This window comes from Bubalus bubalis, chromosome 15 (genome assembly GCF_019923935.1).
Source record: "Bubalus bubalis isolate 160015118507 breed Murrah chromosome 15, NDDB_SH_1, whole genome shotgun sequence".
Classification (NCBI taxonomy): domain Eukaryota; kingdom Metazoa; phylum Chordata; class Mammalia; order Artiodactyla; family Bovidae; genus Bubalus; species Bubalus bubalis.
Genome location: NC_059171.1, coordinates 34,981,278 through 35,006,405, shown reverse-complemented (window position 1 = coordinate 35,006,405; position 25,128 = coordinate 34,981,278). Strand labels below are relative to the sequence as shown.

The 25,128-nt window shown below is 41.9% G+C and overlaps 1 protein-coding gene across 1 annotated transcript in view; it reads right to left on the bottom strand.

Annotated features, from left to right (window-relative positions):
* Positions 1–7,386: 7,386 nt before the first annotated feature.
* The window catches only part of SLC30A8 (solute carrier family 30 member 8), a 41,808-nt gene continuing 24,066 nt past the window's right edge, over positions 7,387–25,128 (bottom strand). Inside the window, exons 5-9 of the mRNA XM_045162757.1 lie at positions 21,187–21,339; positions 16,689–16,839; positions 14,227–14,332; positions 8,815–8,953; positions 7,387–7,645 (exon numbers count right to left, since the gene is read on the bottom strand). Of these exons, the coding sequence (XP_045018692.1) occupies positions 7,387–7,645; positions 8,815–8,953; positions 14,227–14,332; positions 16,689–16,839; positions 21,187–21,339 (808 nt within the window). The remainder of the gene's footprint in view (positions 7,646–8,814; positions 8,954–14,226; positions 14,333–16,688; positions 16,840–21,186; positions 21,340–25,128) is intronic.

The following is a 25,128-nucleotide window of genomic DNA, read 5'->3' as shown; positions in this document are numbered from 1 at the left end:
AAGATGATCTCATCTCAAGATCCTGAAAAATCTTCTCCATGGTTTTCTGTTTATAAAGGAAAGGTGATTGAATGGAAAAAGAATCTGCTTCTTACTTATGAATTCAGGGCTTACTGAGCCAGGTGAATCTGAACTGTCCTTTCCTCATCCAAATTCATACAAGGTGCTGAACTCTATGAGACAGTATAAACCAGAAAAGGAGGCTTCATCTTTTTGGGCTATTAATTATTCATAGAATGTATTCTGCTAATGAAATGTCAACACAGGGTACTCATATTTTTCTGGTTGTGGATTCTGCCATGTCAGAGACACATTTGGAGTGGAGAGTGGGACAGTAACAGAAATAAAATCCCAAGTTCAGGCCAAAGAAAATCCCCTATTCATCACTGCAAAAAATAGGAGAGGGGATGGGAAAGAAACAGGGAGTTAGTTGATGAAATTCCTACTGAATTCCATTTGAAAAATGCAGTTCAACTCCAAACAAAACCCCCAAATCACATCTGATGCTGATTTTATTGTACAGGTTAACTCACCATGCTTTACAATATCTTCAGAATGGCTGGCACCCTTGCTTCTGTAATAACCCCAAACACTCTGAAACTCTACAGGTCTAGGGACATAACATTTGATGGTGCCACTGGACTGTGTACACCAATCATATGGTTTTAATGGCTGCAAATAGGACAATTATGTTTTCAGCAAATGGGCACCCCTTTGAGGAAAGGAAATGTAGGGCAATTATATTGATACATTGTCCCCTGGGGCTTTCTTGACACACCTGAAAAGAGTGCAATTCAGCTTGACATCTCTCAGCACTTCCTGGCCTTTATGGCCGAAGAAGCTCAAGTGTGTTTCAGTTTTTAACAACTGTCAAGGGCTACCATAGATTCTGACCACCAATGTCTAACCCCCACTGGGGCTTCATAGCAATGACCAGCATGTTCAAAAGTGCCTCTGATTCTTAGATCACCTTTGATCTCTCTTAGACCAATCCGCTCCTCAAATGTGTTCTTCCCTCCATTAAAAGACTGAGAGTGGACATGTATGTCCTCTCAATACAGTCCTGATTGGTGTCACAATAAATATTTTCTGTCATGATTTTAGTGATCAAAAGATGACGACTTAATCCAAACTCTCTTTTTCCTCATTTTGTCTTAAACATACATTAACATTTTAAAATAGAATTTAAACAGGTGCCCAGTAACAGAATGACAAACGTTAAGTGTGAAATCTGAAAGTTAGGAAACTGAACCACATATGGTCACCTTCTTTTTTCCCTTAACATCCGCCTGCGCTGGACTGTTAAGTGGTTTCATCACTGTCAGGCCAGGCAGGACTTGTAAAACTGGGGATGTGGGTAGTCAAAGCCAACATTTGCTTGGTGCCTTTAATGATTTCTGTAATTAGTCATTTAAGCAGATTGCCCTGTGATCCCAAACAGGGAATACAGGGAGATGAGCTGAGAAAATGATTTCCTGAAGGTATTTGAAAGCTAATTGTGGAAAATGAGGTCTGTCTCTTTGCAGGGTTCTCTGGCTCCCATTTCATTGGGTGGGGATGGCGCTGGAGAGCGACATTCTCCAAGAACCTATAAAATGTGTATGCCCAAGCACACTTTTTTTTTTTTTTTTTGATACTAGAGTGCTAAAAGCCTTTGTTGGCTTTCCAAATTTAACAGGTAAATATGTAAAATAGATGACCAGTGCAAGTTCAAGGCATGAAGCAGGCATCCAAAGCTGGTGCTCTGGGACAACCCAGAGGGATGGGGTGGGGAAGGAGGTGGGAAGGGGGTTCAGGTTGGGGGGACACCTGTACACCCATGGCTTATTCATGTCAGTGCATGGTGAAAACCACCACAATGTTGTAAAATAATTAGCCTCCAATTAAAATAAATTAATTAATTTTTAAAAATTTAACAGGTAAGTAAATGATCCAAATACGGCAATGACAATTGAGACCAGCAGAAGGAAATGCACCTAGCAAGAGCAAGTCTCAACTCCCTGAGAGAAAGAGACACCAAAAAACCAAGGAAGTGATGTTTCATAGGAACAGGGTACAAGGTCTGGTCGGGGGAGGGGTCCTGTGACTGCCTTCATGGAACTGGACAGTTAAACAGTGCTAATAAATGCACTCGGAATGCCTCATTCAGCTTTTACTTCAAAGATAAAAGTAGAAGTTTTCAGAGCATGTCAGAAAGGGACTTAACTATTTTAATGATTCCAGGACTCCCTTACTAGGTAACGCTCTCTCAGATAAGCCTTTATCTCAGCAAGCCTCAATCACTCCCTGTGAGAGAAAGGGCTGTTTAATTCTCACCAATAATTTGACCACTCTCTTGCGGGAGTATGTTGATGACTCAAAATCTTTTAAAAGTTGGCATGATACGAATTTCGGTGACATATACATACAGACTCACTTTGTACACAACAACAGTAACAGTTAAGATACTGAGTGCTAACTACCCGCTATACACAAATCCAACCTCTGAGTCCTTATTTATGAAATTCTCATGCAACCCAATAGGGAGGTTTTACTGATCAGGAAACAAGGCCAGAGCATTTAAATCACTAGCTGGAGGTCACGGAGCTAATGAAGGGAAGGGCTAAGACTCAGACTCAGGCAATCTACAGAACTGCTGTTCAAAGGATAAGCATTCTTTCCTTCATGTCCTTCAGCATTCCCATTTTCCATCTGTAACCAAACATATGGAACACATACATTTCTTTTCTGGGCCCTAACCTCACCACGGAGCCCTAGGTAAATCTTGACTGGTTACTGGATAACAGTGAAGCATAGTAAGGATGGAGGGTGGCAGTGGAGTTGGCTATTTTAGTATTCTGCAGAATAAAGCCTGTTGCTTTGAAAGACATGAAAGATCATTAATGTTTCAGTAGCCAGAGAAAATACCATGCACTAAGTAAAGAATTCTACTGCACTGTTGCAGTCAGTTCAATGGCCTGGAGTTCTGACCATGCCAGGGAGGGGGGCAGAGAGAGAGGGGGAGACCTTGGGCACTGATGCCTGGCACATGAAATCCCCTGGTGGTAGCTGCTCTTTCATCTCAAATCCTTAAAAACCCCACTTCAGGTTGTCTTGACTTTAACACAAAAACATCTACCATCCAGAATTTTCAATCTAGTTGACTAAAGAAGGAGAATTTCAGGGAAAGAGCAGAAATGGCTGGGAGCCTGAGGCGCTGCCTTTGGTTAACATACAAGTCCATCTCCCTTGGGGTGACCTGGCATTCGATGTATTTGTAACATAGAATTGAATATTAACACAATTTCAGAGAAAAGTGGAGCAGACAGTGCCCCTAGAACGTGGGTGCTTGCCAGGTCGTCTATCCGTTAGAGCTCCGTCCTGTACAAAGTATGGAAAAGCAAAACCACACGGCAGCCCTAGAGACGGGAGACTGAGTTGGCGTGCACCATTCCTTCTGTTTCGAGAGCCAGCTGAGGCAGAAGCCACTAGGAACCCCAGCACCTCTCGTTCTGGTTGCCTAAGCTTGTTTCCCCAGGTGGGGGGCATGCCTGGCCGTCTCCACGGAGCAGGGCGAGCCCTCAGCAGAATGCTAAGTAGGTCTTTTGGCGGTGTGGATTGATTTGCAGAGATGGCACACATGTGACCTCCTCAGTCAAGGTCAATGTTTCCTTGGCCCTCAGAATTTCAGAAAAACACAAACGTAAATAAAAAATAATGACAAGGCCCCAGAATCATTGCCTCAGCAATTATTAATGCCTGCCAGGTTTCCAGCACCCTGACAATGTCAGAAAAATCATCAAAGGCAGAACTCCTGTTCTCTTCAATGTTAATAATGATAAAGTACCAAAAATTACATTTTTAAACATCACAGAGTTGATCGTTTTCTTTGCCACATATATTCTGCTTTTCAAATTAAAAACCAGCAGGAAAACACAAGCATGATTTACACGTAGCTTTTTTTTGTCTAGAAGACCTTTTTCTTCATCTGCCTGGAGAAACTTCCTATATCATTCAAACTCCAGTGTGGCTGTCAGCTTAATGACGTGAAGTCTCAGTTGCCAAGCCCACAATCCTCACCACTCTGTGCTCCCTTCCTACCCCATCCACATGGTTGCAACTTTAGATATCATTGTAGGTTCCTGGGTGTGTGTCTGAATCCCCCACTTAGTGACTTCCTTTGGCTGAGGCTCTTCTAGACTGTTCTTTAGAATCATCTCTGGGTATGTTAAAACATACAGAAGTTCAAGTTCCAAACCAGACCCATTGAGGCCTGCACATCTTTACTTTATGATACTCTCTACAGGTGAAAGACATGCAGAGAATAATAGCAGAATACAAATCAAAGTTCCACATCCTTAAAATCTGAAGCAGGACCCAGTAACCCAGTGAAGTGCCTCCCGGTTTAGAACGCACTGCTCCAGCTGGAAGCTGAAGTGAGACTTCCCTTTCCTTTCTACTGTTTGAATCTTGAAACCAGCACATTCAGTTCTCCCTGGGCAAAGACAGAGTGGGCTGGGGAGGAGAGATGGATGGCCAGATTTGCACAGAAGGCCTTGGCCTGACTTACCTACTCAGCTCTCTGCTCAGAGGGGTTGGAAAAGGAAAAAAAAAAGAAAGGAGAGAAGCGTGACTGGCCTGGAACAAGGAGACACTTTTTTCTGGGTTTATCTACCAAAAAAGCAAGAAGAGAAAAAATGAGATTGTGTGTCCATGGCAGTAGACACAGGAACCCTGTCTAGGAGAAAACCACAGCCCAAAAAATGTTCTTGCCTCAGATGAGTCATGTTAAATGCTCCTGTCCCCTTGTTGGAGAGTCTGGAACGTGCACAGAAGTGGACCTGGCATGTAAGGAGCAGCCTCAGATTACTTCCTCTCATCCCACTGACTTCTGGTCAAAAGGCACTTTTAGCGGTGCCTAAAGTGCCACTTCTGAGTCATCCTGAGTGCCAAGACCTCCATGCCCCAGTCAACTGCCATTTTCCTTTTTAGTCTGTGTGTGTGTGTGTGTGTGTGTGTGTGTGTGTGTGTGTGTGTGCTGGAGAGTGCTTGCAGTAATTAGTGGGTAGAGCCCAGGGTTGCTGCTCAACCTCCTATGACACACAAGAATAACTTTCTGCCATTGTGTTGTAACAGTCCATCCACAACAAAGAATGATCCAACCCCAAATGATGATTCCTATGGTTGAGAAACTCTGGATTGAGAAGAATATCTATGGAGCACTCAATTTTTACCACACAAAGAACCTGTTCTTTACATTTTTACCCCACATAGTTCTAACAGAAACCCATTGATGAAAATATAATTCCCATTTTCAGATGAGGAATCTGAAGCTCAGAGAAATGGAATGGCAGTGGAAGGTCACAGATCTGGAAGACAACGGAAGGGACTGACCAGATTTCTCATTCCTTCTAACGTTCATTCCTTACCACAGAGTCCCCTGTTTCCACCGCCTCGCTCCTCTGTCCCTTTCATGTCCCACGTCACTGGCATGACTCAGGGTCTCCAAGGTCGAGGTTGGCCCACAACCACTTCCAGTTCTTTAGGCTTCCTCTTTCTTTAGCAGACTCCTGCGTGGACACAGTACTAGTGCCTCCTAAGACAGATGTATTACAGAAGCACCTGTCAGGCCTTTACTTTTAAACACAGCAATTTGTTCATCTCATTCCTCTGAGGAACATAGGCTCCTCTTTTGCAGGCACTTCTGAAATAACAGCTGATTGTCAATGCGGATTACTTGATCAAAAAGAAACAGCCCCCCCACCCCAACCAAAATAAAGCAAAAGTGTTCAAAGAGAAAGCATAGATGGGATTTTGGTCAAAATAGATCTGGTTTAAGCTACTTTCTTACTTGGACTTGCTTATTTGTCCTGCCTTTTTAAAAACTCTTTTAGCCATGCCATGTGGCATGTGGGAATCTTAGTTCGCTGGCCAGGGATTGAACCCTTGCCTCCTACATTGGGAGCACAAAGTCTTAACCACTGGACCACCAGGAAAGTCCCTCTCCAGCTTCTGGTCCTTCATATTCTTTAACTCACTCTTTACTTAGTACATTCTAGCCACAAGGACCTTCCCCAGTTCCTCAGATGCACCCACTTCTTTCTTCAGGGTGTCCCCTCATTCTCTTGCTTCTTCTGGAATGTGCTTCCTTCTACAGTGCATTTGGCTTTCACTTACTTCTTAGATGCCATTTCTTAGAGACACCCTCCATGGACCTCCCCAACCTCAGTCAGCCCCTCTTCTTTCATATCCCTTGCTGCTATTAGTAGTATATTCTTGGTGGTGTTTATTAGTGTAATGACTGTCTCTTCCCAAAGGGGAAAGACTTCTGTGAGGGCAAAGAGCATGTCAGCTTGGTTTACTGCCCATAGCCTGTGTTGAAAAAGATGTTTATTTTTTTTTTTAATTTTATTTTATTTTTAAATTTTACATAATTGTATTAGTTTTGCCAAATATCAAAATGAATTCGCCACAGGTATACATGTGTTCCCCATCCTGAACCCTCCTCCCTCCTCCCTCCCCATTCCATCCCTCTGGGTCGTCCCAGTGCACCAGCCCCAAGCATCCAGTATCGTGCATCGAACCTGGACTGGCAACTCGTTTCATACATGATATTTTACATGTTTCAATGCCATGATTCACTTAACCTTTATGGCTTTATCTATACAATGATGGTATTAATTTCAACTTTTTAAAAGTCATTAGAATGAAATATGGAGAAGGAAATGGCAGCCCACTCCAGTGTTCTTGCCTGGAGAATCCCAGGGACGGGGGAGCCTGGTGGGCTGCTGTCTATGGGGTCGCACAGAGTTGGACACAACTGAAGAGACTTAGCAGAATGAAATAAGGGGACATATCTAAAGAGCCATGCATGCGTACTTGTGTGCTCAGTCATGTTCGGCTCTTGCAACCCCATGGACTGTAGCCTGCCAAGCTCTTCTGCCCATGGGATTCTTTAGGCAAGAATACTGGACCTCCAGATTCACTTTGACCCCTGATTCGGCTCTCCTTACTTTTGCTTTTCATGTTTTGGAAAAATTTTTGTGACTCTTTCCTTGCCACTGATTCCTGGTAAGACTCCTTCCTGAGTTTGGCTTTGCCCATTCAGCCTGGGGATGCATTACTGAAGGGAGGTGAACTTTCTATTACCTGTGGTTACAAACAGCTGTTATTTCAGCCCCAGCCAAGAATAATCTATACATACATTTCTAGAATGAACACAGCTACCCATGAATGGAGAATCCAATTGACTGATGAATCTAAGCACGTTTTCATTTATGGTGGATGGAGCTACAGTGTGCATCATACTGTATCATGAGTTTCTCAGACTTCTTCTGTTGGTTTCTTAGAAACTGTGGAGCAGCACGCAGTGGCCTGTCAAACTTGGGGAGCTGGCAGAGCCACTGGCTAGCCCTGAGGGTCTTCGCATAAAAGGCAGGCGGGATCCTGGTCGGCTGGCAGCTCCATCTGAATGGTGAGTGAGTGCACAGGAAAGCGACTGCTGAGGACTTTCTCAATTTCTCTCCGAACCACCTGGCTCTCCCGGCTGGCTGCTGTTGATAAAGAACTGAGAGAGATTGGCACTGATTGCACACACACAGGCGACGGCTCATCTCCGGCTTCAAGTACTTTGTCTCTGCTGCTGGGGTAGGGCCCGGGCAGTGCACTTGAAAGGAGCCATGATAGGTCTGACAATCAGCTACACTTATACAGACGCGGCTGCAAAGCGCCCTGTTACTATGGGAACTTCCTGCCCACAGTCCTCTCTGGGGTCTGGCGTCCTTAGGGGCTGAGTGTGACAGAGGAGATAAGCCATGAAAAAGCCAAGTCAGAACTACTGTTTCTTATACAGCCCTGCTCACTGGCTCCCTGGGTTCTCTGAGTTTTCAGCCTTATAGATAATCACAATTTATCTCAAGGATGGTGACAAGAGCCAGGAAACATTTAGAGCAGCAGCCCTCTCTGCTGTCTTTTTCTCTTTTCCCAAAAGGTATCAGGAGGCTGTGAAGTTCCCTCCATAGTAACCTGAGTGTTTACTAGATCCTTCCATTTGCAGTGAAATATTGGTGTAGGGGAGGCTGTAAATTCCCTGCAGCCAGACCCAAGCCTCTCAGCTGAGATGAGGATGTCTGAGAAAGCACAGTCCTCCAATGACTCTTCCTGTATCCTGCCTCTAAGTAACTTCATGAGTTATTTCTCAGCAGCCTAATATATCATTCTTGGTCTGAGCTGTCTCCCAAGCCATTGCCCATTTTCTCAGCCCTAGGATGTATCATGAGCAAAATCACCTTCTACTTGACAAAGTAGTTTTTAGGGTAAACCTCACATCCCAAGAGTTATCTCACATGGTTACAGAATTGCTAACCATCCAGTAATGGAACCATCATTAATTCTGACTAGTATATCTTTTACCTTTTTGGAATCTTAAGGATGGGACCTGTGTCTCCTTCACCTTTCTCTCTTTGATGCTAGGGTAAAACATCTCACACACTAAAGATAATCAGTGAAGGTTTCTTGTTAAATTCATTCCACTCCTTTAACCAATAGGACATCAAGTCAAACAGAATTTAAGACCTGGAAGCTTGGGTGGCTTTTTATCCTTTTATTCTACTCTCTAAACCTCTACCTTTGACCTCCAGGGTGGTCATTAAGTAGCACTGTTGCCATGATGACATTGGCACGGGGAAGGGGGTTTCAAAGGCCCTTGGTCACATAAAACACATTACAATTGTTATGGCATGCAACAGACACTCAGGGCTGCTCTACCAAGAGGAGGGAAATTATTGACGTTATAGGATATGACTGAATTTTTGTCCAGGATGTTTACAAACTCACTGGCCTGCAGCAACGTGAACAGAGAGAATCACTTGGTTCATTGTTAGCGACCAGACATGCAAACTGTGCGCAGACACCACCCCATCCACTGCTAAGGTGAGCTCTTTCACGCCATTGTAGCTCAGGTGCTTTGGCACACCTGCCAAGAGGAGAGAACAGGAGGCCGGGGTTAGTGGGTTATCTCATGAAATATGGCTCAGTGCAAAGATTAATTGGGGCTGCAAAGTCCTTACTAAAATACTACCTTGCCCTCTCCATCTATGGTTTCTCTTTTCAAATGTTTATGAAAGCAGATTCACCTGTTTTTGCCATCAGCCACAGGTTCACAAAGAGCATTTGCAGATTTTACTCTGCAGCCATCAAGACAGTCATCACCCTTCACTTCCAGAGTGTATTATTTCCCCCAATTACGTTTGTAATTATCTGGAAAGCAAAGTGAAATCACATGGGATTTGGTATTGAATAATCTTAGGTTGGCATTCTGACCACAACTATTGTGAATTTTACCCAACACTTGGAACTTCTCTAATCCTCAGAATATTTGTAGTAAAATAGGTATAATAAAAGCAATATGTAGTTAACAGAGTCCTTTGGGGACTCTGAAAACATATCAGAAAAAATCTGTCCTTTGTAAACTCTATTGCTATACAATTGTTAGTTATCCAACCAGTCCCTTAGCGAACTATGATAATAGGAGATCCTAATGTTATAATACCCTTTCATTATTCTGTCTGTAGAATTTCTATTATTTTAAGTACATTATTAAGGGTTTACTATTCAAGCCACAGAATGTAGTAGTTTGACTCTCATCATTGTTTCTAGAGGAATAGTGTGGGACATGCATGAAGGTGGGGAGTTTGGCAGCCAGTCAGCTATGTTTTAGGGCTGAAGGAATTGGAGTGTCTCCACCTGGAGATGGGAAGGTGAAGGGAAGTAGAATGATCATTTTCAAACATTGCAAGGATTGTCACATAGATGACAGGATTTGAAAATATAAAGGCGCTTGCTTTGGCTGGCTACAGAGAGAAAAACCTAGTCAATGGTTGGTTAAAATCATAAAAAGTATCAGGTTGATATAAGAATTTTTTGAAAATCAACTCAATTAGCACCACAGTGGTAAAGCCATCTGATGCGATAGGTAAATCTCTGTCAACTAAAGATGATCCAAAGAGGATTCCGTAGAAAAGTTTTCTAAGGATGAACATTTTTTAGCTTCCACTTCAATTATATACATACAACATAAACACCTGGTGTGTTGGTTGTAAATAAATATGCCTTGGCTCCATTAAAATTCTCCTAAAGAAAACATCTCTGGATGAGGCTCTGAAATCCATATGCTTTCAGAGTGGCTCTTGACCTTGGATGCACATTAGTGTCACCAGAGATTTAAGAAATCCCAATGACCAGGTTACACCCAAGACCAATTAAATCAGATTTTCTGGGGATAAGACCAGCATCAGCATTTTCTTAACTCATTTGTTGATTCTAACAGAGCCAAAGTAAAGACCCATTGTACAAGTATTTACAAGCTACTGGGCACCACTACTTTGAAGTGGTTCTCAAGCTTGCCTACATGTTAAAAAAAAAACATCAAAGCCAGCTTCTATTAAATCTGTCAAGATCTATCAAGATCTCTGGGTCTAGGGCCTGGGCATAAGTATTTTTCAAAAGCTTCTCAGATGATTGTAATGAGCTGCCAGTTTAGAACCACTTTCTTAAAGGGAATAGGGAATCCTTAACCCTCCTTTTTCAGGATTTAAGAACCTTGCTTATAGGGATTCCCTCCTTGGAGCTAACTTAAAATTCAGTACAGTTTGAGTTTAGTTTTATCCCATTTTATATCTTTTCATAGAACAAACAGCTGGTCAACATGATTTTTTACTCTATGAGCGCCACAAAGCTCAGGGTACTAGAAACAAAGAAATTCTTGTCTCAGATTAGCCATAGAATGTGCATATAGTCATGGGTGAAAATGTTACACAATAATAAAATAATTAATAATATTAGCACCTTTATTGAGAAGCTACTATAGGCCAAGGTTTGTGCTAAGCACTTTCTAGTAATGATCTTATTTAATAGTTATAAAACTTAAAGATCTAATCAGTGTTAGAACTGTTTAGAGAAGAAAGTGGGAGTCAGAAGGGTTAAGAAGAATTTGTAAGGCCATATGGGTAAGTGGGATGCCAGACTCTAAGATCCCTCCTCTAGGTGTGAAGTCTTATGTAAACACTAGACCCCAGGTATTGTAACACAAAGGTGACAATTATGCCTAATGTGTCATCCCTGGAGAGTTTCCTTTGACCTTCTGCTGTCATTCATCTGGGACTCTTGAGATGAAGTCAAGATCCCACTCCTCTTTTTTCTCTTGCCTCCTTTTATCACTTTACTTTTATGGAGAATGCAAGTCTACTCCTATTTATTTTCCTCTATGAAACAGTACTGACAAGCAAGAGGACATGTTCCCATGGACCTCAGTGTTCATCACATCCTAGAAACCTTTTTCTTTCTGATGGAGAGCCTGCAAAAATATTAATGCATCCAGAAAAATACCCAAATTAGTGTTCAAAAAAATAATGACCCAGGCTAATACGTATATGAAAAATCACTCACTAGGTTTCATAATTAAAGATTCACATATACAATCAATAAGATATAATATAATCACCTATCAGATTAGAGGAGAATCAACAGTTTGATAATATCCAGTGATGGTGAGGTTGGGAAGAAATGAGCACTCTCATACACTTGGTGGGAAAAAACTAATATGGTCTGTTTGGTAGAAATGACAGTATCTATCAAATTTTAAAAGGTCCATAACTTCTGAAACAGCAATACATGTCTAGGAATTATTCCACAGATATAAGTGCTAAGAATATAATTGAAGCATTATTTGTGATGTCCATCAATAAGCAAGTGGATGCTAACAATAGAATACTTTGTACCCATGAAAAAGAAAGAGGTTATCTATGTGTTTACTAATATGGAAAGATTTCTAGTTGAAAAAAACAAGGTGCAGAACAAAATACGTGTATAATCTTGTTTGTATGAAAAAAAGACATATACACATACACTATACACACACACACACACACACACACACTCATGTATATAGACACACATATGTATACACATATTTAGGGTTTCCCTGGTGGCTTGGTGGTAAATAATCTGCCTGTCAAGCAGGAGACATAGGTTCAATCCCTAGGTCAGAAAGATTCCCTGGAGATGGGAATGGTAACCCACTCCTGTACTCTTGATTGGGATGGGGTTGCAAAAGAGTGAGACACAACTTAGCAACTAAGTAGCAACAGCATACACACGTGTGTGTGTGTGTGTGTGTTTTATTACATATACATATATGTGTAAATGCATAGATGTTTTTGGAAAGATATATGTCACCTTTTACCTTATTAGTAGATGTTAGGCTTGAAGAATAAGATTGAGAATTTAAAGGTGAAAAAATGGGGAGACGTCTTATCATTTTATGCCTTTCCATTTACATATATATGTGTAATATCAGAGAAGGCAATGGCACACCACTCCAGTCCTATTGCCTGGAAAATCCCATGGACGGAGGAGCCTGGTGGTCTGCAGTCCATGGGGTCGCACAGAGTCGGACAGGACTGAGCAACTTCACTTTCACTTTTCACTTTCATGCATTGGAGAAGGAAATGGCAACCCACTCCAGTGTTCTTGCCTGGAGAATCCCAGGGACAGAGGAGCCTGGTAGGAGGCCGTCTATGGGGTTGCACAGAGTTGGACACGACTGAAGCGACTTAGCAGCAGCAGTGTAATATGGGTTTCCCTTGTAGCTCAGCTGGTGAAGAATCCACCTGCAATGCAGGAGACCCTGATTCAACTCCTGGGTTGGGAAGATCCCCTGGAGAACAGATAGGTTACCCACTCCAGTATTCTTGGGCTTCCCTGGTGGCTTAGACAGTAAAGAATCAGCCTGCCATGTGGGATATCTGGGTTTGATTCCTGGGTTGGGAAGATCCTCTGGAGGGCATGGAAACCCTCTTCAGTATTCCTGCCTGGAGAATTCCATGGACAGAGAAGCCTGGCAGGCTACAGTCCATGAGGTTGCAAAGAGTCAGACATGACTGAGCAACTAAGCACACACACGCACACACACACATATATATTTAAATTTTATCAAGTACAAGTATTATTTTATGCTAACCTAATTTGAAAACCTAATTTAAAAATAAGTATATTCCATGTAGGAGTTACCTGCCTATCTGATAGGACTTTCAATAATTAGCTACACTTTTCCTTACATAAAAAAAAAGATAATCATGAGAGAAGAGGTGTACTGAGAGAGAACACTGAATATAGTCATCCTAAATTGTATATGCGTTTGTCTCTTTTCGATAGCTTCTGTAAAAGCAGCAACAGCTGCAGCTCGGCACTCAGCCCCCAGAACAGGAGGTGGAATCATCTGGGACCTAAACAAATACACTGTCCCCTGCCAAGCGAGGGCGTTCACTTGTTACACAAGGACTTTCGACTCCATTTCCTGTTTCGCTGTGGTCAGCACCATCACCTACCAATGATTACAGTGCCGGCCGAGAACAAAAGCCTTCATGTGTCCTCTGCAGTGAAGGCTAAGCTAGGCAAGGAGGAACTGTTGCGAAGGCAGCTGCCCTCTGAGACTGTGTCCACCTTCTATCACAGTGTGCTGGACAGAAGAGAGCAGCTCAGCTAACATCTGGGTGTTTTTGATCATCTGAATGTTTGATAGGATGCAAACCTCTAGCTGTGATTGGATTTTCCAAGGACCCCTCCCCGTGCCCTCGTGGAGGAACCCCTAAAGTGATATGAAAACACTAGTCCAGTGGTTCTCAAAGTACGGTCCCCAAGGCAGTAGCATCAACATCTTGTTAAAATTCAGATTTCTCAGGCCCCATGCCATCCAGGCCTACTGTCTCAGGAACTGTCCGGTGGGCCTCACAGTCTGTTTTAACAGCCCCTCCAAGTGGTTCTGATGCCACTAATGTCTGAGAACTGCTGGCCTAGTCTAACAAGCATTTTACCTTTTCAGTATCATAGTAGTTATAATGCTGCCCAAAAGAGTTACACAATCTTTCTTAGGTAATTTCCATATATTTAGGAATAAATGTATCATTTTGCTGTTTCTCCCTCACTGTTTGTCTCTAGTATTTGTACATATTGCTTTTATACTATGCCATATGATATGATAGTTGCTAGAGAAGAAATAGAAGCCAATTCTTTTTTGTTTATTCCCATATGAATAAAACTCATAGTACTTGGATTCATAAAAATTCCTTCTAAGTTTACATTTTCCTTATAATGCAGGCTCACAGTGAGCATGCCTTGAGGTCATTTCCTTTTGTGGTTATAGGGAAGAGAAAACACACATGCTGGAAATAATACGAAAATCACTCCTACCTTCCATGAGTAAGATGGAGAAGTCCTTTAAGAGAGTGACGGTGCTGGCCAAAACCAGGCCAGAGAAGATCAATGTGCAGATCGGGTCTGCCATCTTATACTCTGGCTAGGGAAAAAAAAAGGAATTTCAGTTCATTGAATCCAGGCCTCCCCTGCAGAAAGTCTGATTGATAAAGTAAGTAAAGCCCCACGCTTCCTTCCTTTCCTGTCACCCATTCACCCTCCTGACACTTACCATCCCAATCAGAGACAAGGCTTCCTAAAGACATAATCCTTCTTCTAAGCTTTCAACTCTCAATGACTAAAGAAAGGGAGACCGTAGGACATGTTCTCCTTACAATTTAAGAGGGAAGGAGAGGGATTTTCCCAGTGGTCCAGTGGTAAAGAAGCTACCTTCCAGTGTTGGGGACTAAGGCTTGATCCCTGGTCAGGTAACTAAGATCCCACATGCCATGGAGCAACTAAGCCCACACAGCACAACTACAGAAAGCCTGCTCACTGCAATGAAAACCCAGTGCTGCCAAATTTTTTAAATTAATTTATTTATTTTAATCGAAGGCTAATTACTTTGCAGTATTGTGGTGGTTTTTGCCATACATCAACATGAATCAGCCTCAGGTATACATGTGTCCCCCCTTCCTGAACCTTCCTCCCACCTCCTTCCCCACCCCATCCCTCTGGGTTGTCCCAGTGCACTGACTTTGAGTGCCCTGCTTCATGCATCGAACTTGCACTCTATTTTACATATGGTTGTATACATGTTCAGTGCTATTCTTTCAGATCAGGAAAAGCCAGTGCTGCCAATTTTTTTTTAAATGAGGATCAAAAAGAAGAGGAGCGATATCCTTGAGTGCTCCCTCAAAAGGCCTTGTTTAATGTCTCTCAAATTAATAGAAGTAGAGAGGATGGATGAAAATATGCACGCATGGGCACAGCATTCAGTGACTTTTCAGCCTTAATTATGATAAGAAAGGGAATCATCTGCTCAGAGGTTGCATGTGACCAAGGTACAGCCAGAGCTTGGTCTTGGCAGACTGGGTCAGTTTATATCTTTCTCTCTTAAGTATGTTACAGACTCAAGGTAGGCATCTTTGATACAGTCCAAAAAGTATACACTGAGGCCTCATTCTCACGCCCTCTCACCACTGGAGCCCTTGGCCTCAGGGTGAAACATTTGCTATTCTGCCCTTGATGAAGTTCTGTGCCACAGAAAACTCTGTGCCCCATTACTTCTAAAAAACTCGGCCAGGGGGACCTTGATAAGAGTACTCTCAAACTCTACTCACCTGTACAACTTGAACAATTTTGCCTTAAGCTTAAAGCTTTCAGTGAGGATTTCCTCAGTTGAATTCAGACATGTCTTTGTAATTTTTGTTCACATGTTTTAGTTTTTTAGTAAAACAATAGAGTCCCTGCTAAATGGAGAGTCATGATGCAAATGGACAGAGATAAATGTCCCTCTCCTCCATTACCTGCCTGCCTGTACCTCTGGCCTCACCCACCTCTTCTAGTTCTTGTAATTACCAAACAGAGAGCTATAGTGAATATTTGTTTAGGGTCAGAGGCTCACCCAGATCTACTCCAGGTTTCCATTAACTCAGTTCTTTTGGGAAAGAAGTTCTCTCCCTCCCATTGTGGAAGAGTCAGTCAACGGCTCTACCCTCCCCAGCCAAGCAACAGATACAAGACCCAATCTACATCAATTGGGTTCCATTTCCCGGAAACATGAATTTTCAGCAGAGTGACAAGAAGAGGAAAAAAAATTAGCTGAATCACATTCATTTCAGGCTTCCCAAGTGGTTCAGTAGTAAAGAATTCACCTGCAAATGCAGGAGATGTGGATTTGATCCCTGGGTTGGAAAGATCCACTGGAGGAGGAAATGGCAACCCACTCTAGTATTCTTGCCTGGAAAATCCTATGGACTGAGGAGCCTGGTGGGCTACAGTTCATAGAGTTGCAAAGAGCTGGACACCACTGAGTGAGCATGCACACACATGTACATTCATTTCAGCATGGTGCCTGGGATAGAAGTTGGATAGTTTCTGACATCTGAATACCAAAAGTTTCCCTTATTTCTACCTTGCTTTCTTAGAGGAGTACCTCTAATAAATTTCAGTCAGTGAATCTATGTTTTGCTTAAGTGAGCTAGAGACCTTTTCTGTTGCTTGTAACCTAAGAACCCTAAGTTTTTCATGGTCCGGTTGCTGTCCACCTTAACCCCAGGACAAAAGAACTGCTTTCTTAAAAGACTGGCAGCCGTATAGTTAAAGACATAGCTCTTATGAATTTGGAAAATCTAAGGTTTCAAGCTTTGAATGTTTTGTTTGTTTACACCTTGTAAAGTAATTTGTGTAGGCAAATCGGCAGTCCATCCCCATTTAAAGTAATAATGGAGGGCCAGATCATGTACCACCTAATCTATAAAGTCACTGGAACAGTGAGTTGACTCCGATATACTCACCTTAAAGTAGATAATAAGCGTGCTGGTTAACACACCAATGCTCTGAAATAGATCTCCAAGGGTATGTACAAAAGCAGCTCTGACACTGGCATTGGCTTGCACTTCTTTGTGATTGTGGGCAGGGCATTTCTGGCGTAAAATCACACTTAGTCTGAAAGAAAAAACAATGTTCTTGGCACACATGAGATTAACCCTTAAAAATCTTTGCAGTATCATGTTGACAACAGCCTGTGTTATCCAAAATGGCAATGGATTGAAACATTGCTGCTTTATAATGGACTATTTTGGAGTAATTTTGAACACAGGGGTATCACAGAATTTAAACATTTTCACACAAGGACAGACATTGAAGATTCACATCAGTTTTCTCTTTCTAATTAATGCTGTGCTGCGCTTAGTTGCTCAGTCATGTCCGACTCTTTGTGACCCCATGGACTGTACACTGCCAGGCTCCTCTGTCCATGGGGATTCTCCAGATAAGAATACTGGAGTGGGTTGCCATGTCCTCCTGGAGATCTTTCCAACCCAAGGATCGAACCCAGGTCTCTCACATTGCAGGCAGATTCTTTACCATCCGAGCCACCAGGGAAGCCCAGGAATACTAGAGTGGGTAGCCTATCCCTTCTCCAGAGATCTTCTGACCCAGGAATCAAACTGGGGTCTACTGCATTGCAGGCAGATTCTTTACCAGCTGAGCTACCAGGGAAGCCCAGTTAATGCTACTGTGTTTCATTTTAAAACTAGAGAGTTACATCTGTTAGGTAAATGCCAAGTATTTAACAATGAGGTGGGGAAATATCATTTATCAAGGGTCCACGGAGCTAGACTTAAAGGTGAGCTTTGGTGGGAGCTTAATTAAATGTGCTGGTTTCAAATGCAAAAAGCAGCAGAAAGCAACACAACAAAATAAGCAGTGAATTTCATCAAGGTTGAATTTTTTAAACTTTTATTTTACTAGATTTTATTCATTTCCACTAGAACTTGAAATGTGAATCACTCCCTAATGGCCAATGATGAGAGTAATGTGCTTGTGTAAATATGTAGCTATTTATCAAAACTGCAATATATTCATGTATATAAATGTTTTATGTTTGTATAACATATTGCAAAATTTAACGTCTCTAATCCAATTCCAAGAGATTAGTGGTAGGCTTTCTAAATTATGTACCCAATTCTGTTTATCTACAACTTTAGGAGTAATATCTCTTAACGTTTTGCCAAGAAACACTTTCTGAGCATTTTGGAACAAAGGTGTAAAAAAAATAATTTTTCAGTGCCACATACCCCAGTCTGTTTGCAGGTAAAGTGTCTATTAAATCTCAGGCCATCGTCACAAAGCAGAGTGACTTCTATTCATCAAGATTTGACCATTACATAATCTAAAAGGTTTTATATTGTTAGTGTTTGAGCAGAAATTCACCTTCTATTAGAAGCTACCATTTAAAGTTCTTCAGACAGCCATGTATGCCTGGCATTTTCTAGGCCTGCCATGTATGCTCATTCCATTGTCATTCATTCTTTTACTCATTTTATATTAAAAAAAAAAAACTTATTTAGGGATTTTATATGCCAGGCACTGTTAAGTACTTGGAGCATAATGGTGAAAACAGACATGGCCCCTCCCCATTATAACTTTAAGTATGATGGAGATGGCGGAGCTTCTAAAAAGACACACATAAATGGAAAATTCTAATTATACTAAGCCTATTAAGAACTGGTGCTACAGATAGTACAACAAGGGAGTCTGATTTAGTTAGACAGACAAAGCAATTGAGTTGGGTTTGAAAGGTTATACTAGAGTTAAATGGGCTAGGAGAGGAGGAAATGTTTCAGGCAGAGAAAACTTAGCCTTAAGGCTCTATCAATAACCTTCATCCTAGAATCCCTTAGCAACTTCTGTTAGAACTTTCTGCCCTGATTTTGGGCTCCCAAGGAATAGATTTATTCCCAAATTATGGTTCATATATCTCTGTAGTCAGACAATGCAGCATCTAGCACTTGAAATCTGTAATCCCAGTTCTCTAAGTAAACGTTTTAGTCACTCAGGGTGTTTATCCATAAAAATTACCTCCTTGTGCAGGGAAGTCAGTGCTTTTCAATTCCTTGGTCTTTGTAAGTATGAAAATCACCTGCAATGTTAGGCTCAGAGTTTGAAAGCAGTTGCAGTAAAAAGAAGATGTGGATGGTATCTGTTCAGAAAGTCAGCCTCAGTCATCAAGGTGCCAGGTTTATGTGGTAGTTAACTGGTGCATTTTCATCTTTAGGCAGCATGGACACATCCTATATGACAACGACTCTTGGGAAATTATTAATATTTTTATTGTTACTGCTGTCCTGGGGACATATTGTTCTTATTATGCAAAGATGATGACAGTCAGCAGGACATGTGGCCTGGCTTATTTGTCTCCTAGGACACGACTGAAGCGACTTAACAGCAGCAGCAGCAGCAGCAGGAGTGATAGACTTGTATTGATCTCTCCATACTTTTTATCCCACTGCCAATGTGAAATGCATTTTCAAGTGAACTGGGTGGAATTAGGGATCTCATCAGTGACAGCAGATCAAATACCACTCTTCTGATTGTTAATCTTAAAGATTTTGAGCAATGGGTCCCAAACTAAGAAGTAAGGAACTGAAGCAGGTACAAGGTCAGGATATGAGAGTACCTAGAGGAGCTTATTCAAAGTATGCATGCTCAGATTGTCCTCTAATTCCAGGGACTCCTTTATACCCTCTCTTAAAAAAAAAAAAAAAAAAAAAAAACTGTTTAAAATGCCACTCTACTCTCACTGTCTTCTTCACTTTTATGCGTGAACCTACCTGATTGCATATATTATGTTACATTGCAAGACAGGTGATACATAGATGGTATCTGGGTTTCCTGTTGCTGCCATAACAAATTACCACAAAGCCTTTGTGGCTTAGAACAACATAAATGTATTATCTTATAGGTCTGGAGGTCAGAAAGTGGGCAGGACCGCATTCCTTCTGGAGGTTCCAGGGGGAATTCATTTTCTTACCTTTTCCAGCCTCTAGAGGTCACTTCTGTTCATTGACTTCAGGCCCTTTCCTCCATCTTCAAAGTCAGCAATGCACCATCTTCTTTCCCCTCTGACCTTATGCTTCCCTCTTATAAGGATTTTTATGGTTATGTTGAGCCTGTCTGGATAATCCAGGATAATCGTCCCATCTCAAGATCCATCCTTAACCACATTTGCAAAGTTTCTCTTACCATGTAAATTGACATATTCAGGAGTTCCAAGGGTTACAATGTGGAAACCCCTGAGGGGTCGTTATTGTGTCTACCATAGATGGTAGGTAGGTAGGTAGGTAGATAGGTAGATAGATAGATAACAGAGTTTTAAGTAAGGTTACCCCAAATCAGACTATCAAATAGGAAAGATAAAATCAACCAAAAAGGGTCAAAGTCCTGGCCTCAATGCCCCATTGTCATGAGTAATCAAACAGTTCATCTAAGAAGACCAGACCAATATGGCAATGATCAGATGTCCTATGAGAATGATTCAAGACTGCCTGGATAAGAGAATGAACCAATAGATGGAAACTAAAGAGAGAATTTAGCTAACTCAGTTTAAGGAAGAATTTTCATGCAGTCATAATGATGCAAAGATAATATAGGTTGCTCTTGAGAGAAATAAATTCCCTGTTATTCTGTTAAAATATATATAAAACTAATGACCATTTGGGCTTCCCTGGTGGCTCAGAGGTTAAAGTGTCTGCCTGCAATGCAGGAGACCTGGGTTCGAACCCTGGGTTGGGAAGATCCCCTGGAGAAGGAAATGGCAATCCACTCCAGTACTTTTGCCTGGAGAATCCCATGGATGGAGGAGCCTGGTGGGCTACAGTCCATGGGGTCGCAAAGAGTCGGACACAACAGAGCAACTTCACTCTTCACTCAATGACCATTTTATGGGAATATTGCAAAAGGGAATTCAAAAGTAAAAAGGGGCTGAAGTAAACAAATTTATGATCCTTTCCAACCCAGGTCTCTGGGAACCCATAATGTGTTCATGTAGCAAAAACAGGAGAGGGGTACGTCACATCCCACGTGGAACTCTCACACTGTTTGTGTGAGAGAGTAGAATGGCTAGAAGCTCAATTCTGGGTTTGGTGGATCTGTTTTCAAATCCTCCTCTGCACTACCTCATTGGAAATTTATTTAACCTTACTGAGCTTCAATTTCCTAATCTGTAAAGTATTTGTGTTGTGAACATTGAGCTTGATAATGTAAATCAAAAGATCTTAGCAGTCTCTGGCACACAGGAAGCATTCAAGATGGTAGCTTTAGAAGAGAAGATTAAAATGCATGTTAACTAGCACAAGCAGCCTGCTCTTCGGTCGTAGAGCCATTTGACCACTCTGTCAGGTCTCTACCATCCTCACTAGTGGAGGAATTGGAAACAAGCAATAACAACAACAAAACCCCCACAAATCTCTGTCCTGATAAGCTTCATGGGCAGAGTGCAGGGCTACTTACATAATGTTGGCTGCCACTGCACAGCTCGAAACGATGATCATCAGAGTCGCCTGGATCTGGTAATTGGGGTACAGCAGGCGTTCACATGCCAGGTGCACCAGCACACCTGTCACCACCCAGATGCACAGGATGGATAGCAGGGCCCAAGGATCTCTAGGGATACAAGCACAGAGACACCCATGCACAAAGAATCCGAGAACCACCTTAATCTCCCCAGGACTCATAAGACATTAATGCTCCACCTCCCCACCAAAGAAAAGAGGCCCCACAGTACTTCCCTTAGTCATTTACAAAGCAGAAGTGTGGATGAATTTTAGTACTAAGATGAGACACTTTCTTGTTGCATTCATAAAATACTAGTTCATTATGCTCCATATTACTAAGTAATTTTCAGCAAAATTTTAAAGCATATTAATTGCTGCCTGCCCTTGCTGTTTTCCTGAGGGATTTTAATTTAAACAGGTGCTAAAATGATTGAAAGTTATTAAGAGATGAAATAATGAGACACAAAGGGTAAAATGTGTTTAGAAACTCTTAATTCTGCCATAAAACATTTACAACTTGCCAGCGCTGTAAAATAGTAAAAAGGGAAGGTTTCAGAGGCTTAATGAAAATGAGTTTCATTTGCCAACCCAACATACTATAAATACAGAGGCAAACTCCAAGGTATGTCAACACTCTAAATGCATATTATGGGCAAGAGTAAGGAAGAAAAGTATCAGAATAAAGGCATTTGCATGACTATTTAAAGATAAGACAGTGTTCAAGCTTTCCACTGAGCAAAGCATGCTTGCTTACTTAGAAGCTCCTTAAGCCTCACCTTGATCTTTTCACTCAACCTTTTAGATCAGTTCTAAAACCCTACAGTTCAGTTCAGTTCAGTCGCTCAGTTGTGTCCGACTCTTTGCGACCCCATGAATCGCAGCACGCCAGGCCTCCCTGTCTCCGGTGAACTCCCGGAGTTCTCCCAGACTCACGTCCATCGAGTCAGCGATGCCATCCAGCCATCCCATCCTCTGTCATCCCCTTCTCCTCCTGCCCCCAATCCCTCCCAGCATCAGAGTCTTTTCCATTGAGTCAACTCTTCTCATGAGGTGGCCAAAGTACTGGAGTTTCAGCTTTAGCATCATTCCTTCCAAAGAAATCCCAGGGCTGATCTCCTTCAGAATGGACTGGTTGGATCTCCTTGCAGTCCAAGGGACTCTCAATCATCTTCTCCAACACCACAGTTCAAAAGCATCAATTCTTTGGCACTCAGCCTTCTTCACAGTCCAACTCTCACATCCATACATGACCACAGGAAAAACCATAGCCTTGACTAGACGGACCTTTGTTGGCAAAGTAATGTCTCTGCTTTTCAATATGCTATCTAGATTGGTCATAACTTTCCTGCCAAGGAGTAAGCGTCTTTTAATTTCATGGCTGCAGTCACCATCTGTAGTGATTTTGGAGCCCAGAAAAATAAAGTCTGACACTGTTTCCACTGTTTCCCCATCTATTTCCCATGAAGTGATGGGACCGGATGCCATGATCTTCATTTTCTGAATGTTGAGCTTTAAGCCAACTTTTTCACTCTCCACTTTCACTTTCATCAAGAGGCTTTTTAGTTCCTCTTCACTTTCTGCCATAAGGGTGGTGTCATCTGCATATCTGAGGTTATTGATATTTCTCCCGGCAATCTTGATTCCAGCTGGTGCTTCTTCCAGTCCAGTGTTTCTCATGATGTACTCTGCATATAAGTTAAATAAACAGGGTGACAATATACAGCCTTGACCTACTCCTTTTCCTATTTGGAACCAGTCTGTTGTTCCATGTCCAGTTCTCACTGTTGCTTCCTGACCTGCATGCAAATTTCTCAAGAGGCAGATCAGGTGGTCTGGTATTCCCATCTCTTGAAGAATTTTCCACAGTTTATTGTGATCCACACAGTCAAAGGCTTTGGCATAGTCAATAAAGCAGAAATAGATGTTTTTCTGGAACTCTCACTCTGTGAGTCAGTGGTCAGCCACATCCCATAATTTTGACCCTCCCCCCTTTTAAGTAGAGTAATGTAACATTTCATTTCCCAGACTTCAGTTATTTACATACACAATTTATGATTTTTGCTATATCCACATGCCCCCTGTCTCATTGGCAACTTAGCACTCTACTCTTTTATTGAGGTATGGTTGATGGACAAAGTTATATTAAATTTCAGGTGTATGAGATAGTGATTCAAAATTTTTTAAAGTTATATTCCATTTATAGTTATTGCAAAATGTTGGGTAGATTCCCTGTGCTGTATAGTATATCCTTGTAGCTTATTTAATGTATAACAGCTTGTACCTCTTAATCTCCTATCCCTATCATGCTCCTCCTCCTTCCTTCTCCCCTACTTTGTTTTATTTTTTAGATTCCACATATAAGTGGCATCATATAGTATTTTTCATTCTCTGTCTGGTTTATTTCACTTAGTAGAATGTCCTCCCTGTCCATCCATGTTGATGCAAATGGCAAATTTCCGCTTTTATTATGGCTAAGTAGTATTCCATTGTGTGTGTGTGTGTGCGTGTGCGCGCACGTGCGCCCATCTTATCTTTATCACCTCATCTGTTGATGGACACTTTAGGTTACTTCTATATCGTGGAAATTAAAATATTGTTGCTATGAACATTGGGTGCATGTATTAACATTATCTTTACCTAAACTCATTTTTTATACTTACCTTCTTCCTAAACAAAGTTATCCATGAAATTATATGTTTGATGTACTAGTTGATTTTCACCTATATGTCTGTGGCTGCTGCTGCTAAGTCACTTCAGTCATGTCCGATGCTGTGCGACCCCATAGACGACAGCCCACCAGGCTCCCCCGTCCCTGGGATTCTCCAGGCAAGAACACTGGAGTGGGTTGCCATTTCCTTCTCCAATGCAAGAATGTGAAAAGTGAAAGTGAAGTCGCTGAGTCTTGTCCAACTCTTAGCGACCCCATGGCCTGCGGCCCACCAGGCTCCTCCATCCATGGGATTTTCCAGGTAAGAGTACTGGAGTGGGGTGCCATTAGGTGCTGCCTAATATGGTAGCCATCGATCCAATGTGGCTGTTTAAATTTAAAGTAAAATTAAATATCCAGTTTTTCACTAGCACTAGCCACATTTAAGTTGCTCCATGGCCATAGTGTACTATCTATTGTACAACATTTCTCTTGAAACAGAGAGTTCTGTTGAGCAGCCCTGGCCTTCTGGAGTGTCAGTTCTCACTGACCTCCGTGGCCAGGAGGAGAAAGTTCAAGTAGCAATCTAAATTCTGAGTCCTCCCTGTGTTTACAAAACAGCTTTGACCAATGGTATCAGAAAGGGTAAAATACATGTAAAAATTTATGAGGATCAATGATGGGTACTCAGTCAAAGGTACATGTTTGCCAAATGTAGCCCTATTAGGGACTGAAGAGCATCTTTAACTCACAATGTCACCAAGTCCTTTTATTGATGTTTATTTCCTCAATTCTCCCTCTCCCTCTCTTTCTCTGAATGTTAAAGGAAAGACAGTGCAAAACACCTCTGATGATAAATTATTTGGCATGAAATTGTTGTTATTGTTCAGTCAAACCAAATCATGTCCAACTCTTTGCAACCCCGTGGACTGCAGCATGCCAGGCTTCTCTGTCCCTCACCATCTCCCGGAGATTGCTCAACTTCATGTCCTTTCCGTCAGAAATGGCACTCAACCATCTCATCTCATGAAATTAGAACTTTCTATCATTCTAAGCGTGAAAAACCACAGTTCATAATCATCAGGCTACAACCTGTGGTCTGCGTCTAGTGGCACCTTTTAGTGAAGGCTGTCTGTGTTAGCATGTTGGCCAAAGCCCTGCCCTCAGGTCTCTTTCACGTTGATCTTCTCAACTGGTGTGAAAATATGGAGTTGTAACTCTTAGTATAAATGATTTTTACATTCATCCAGA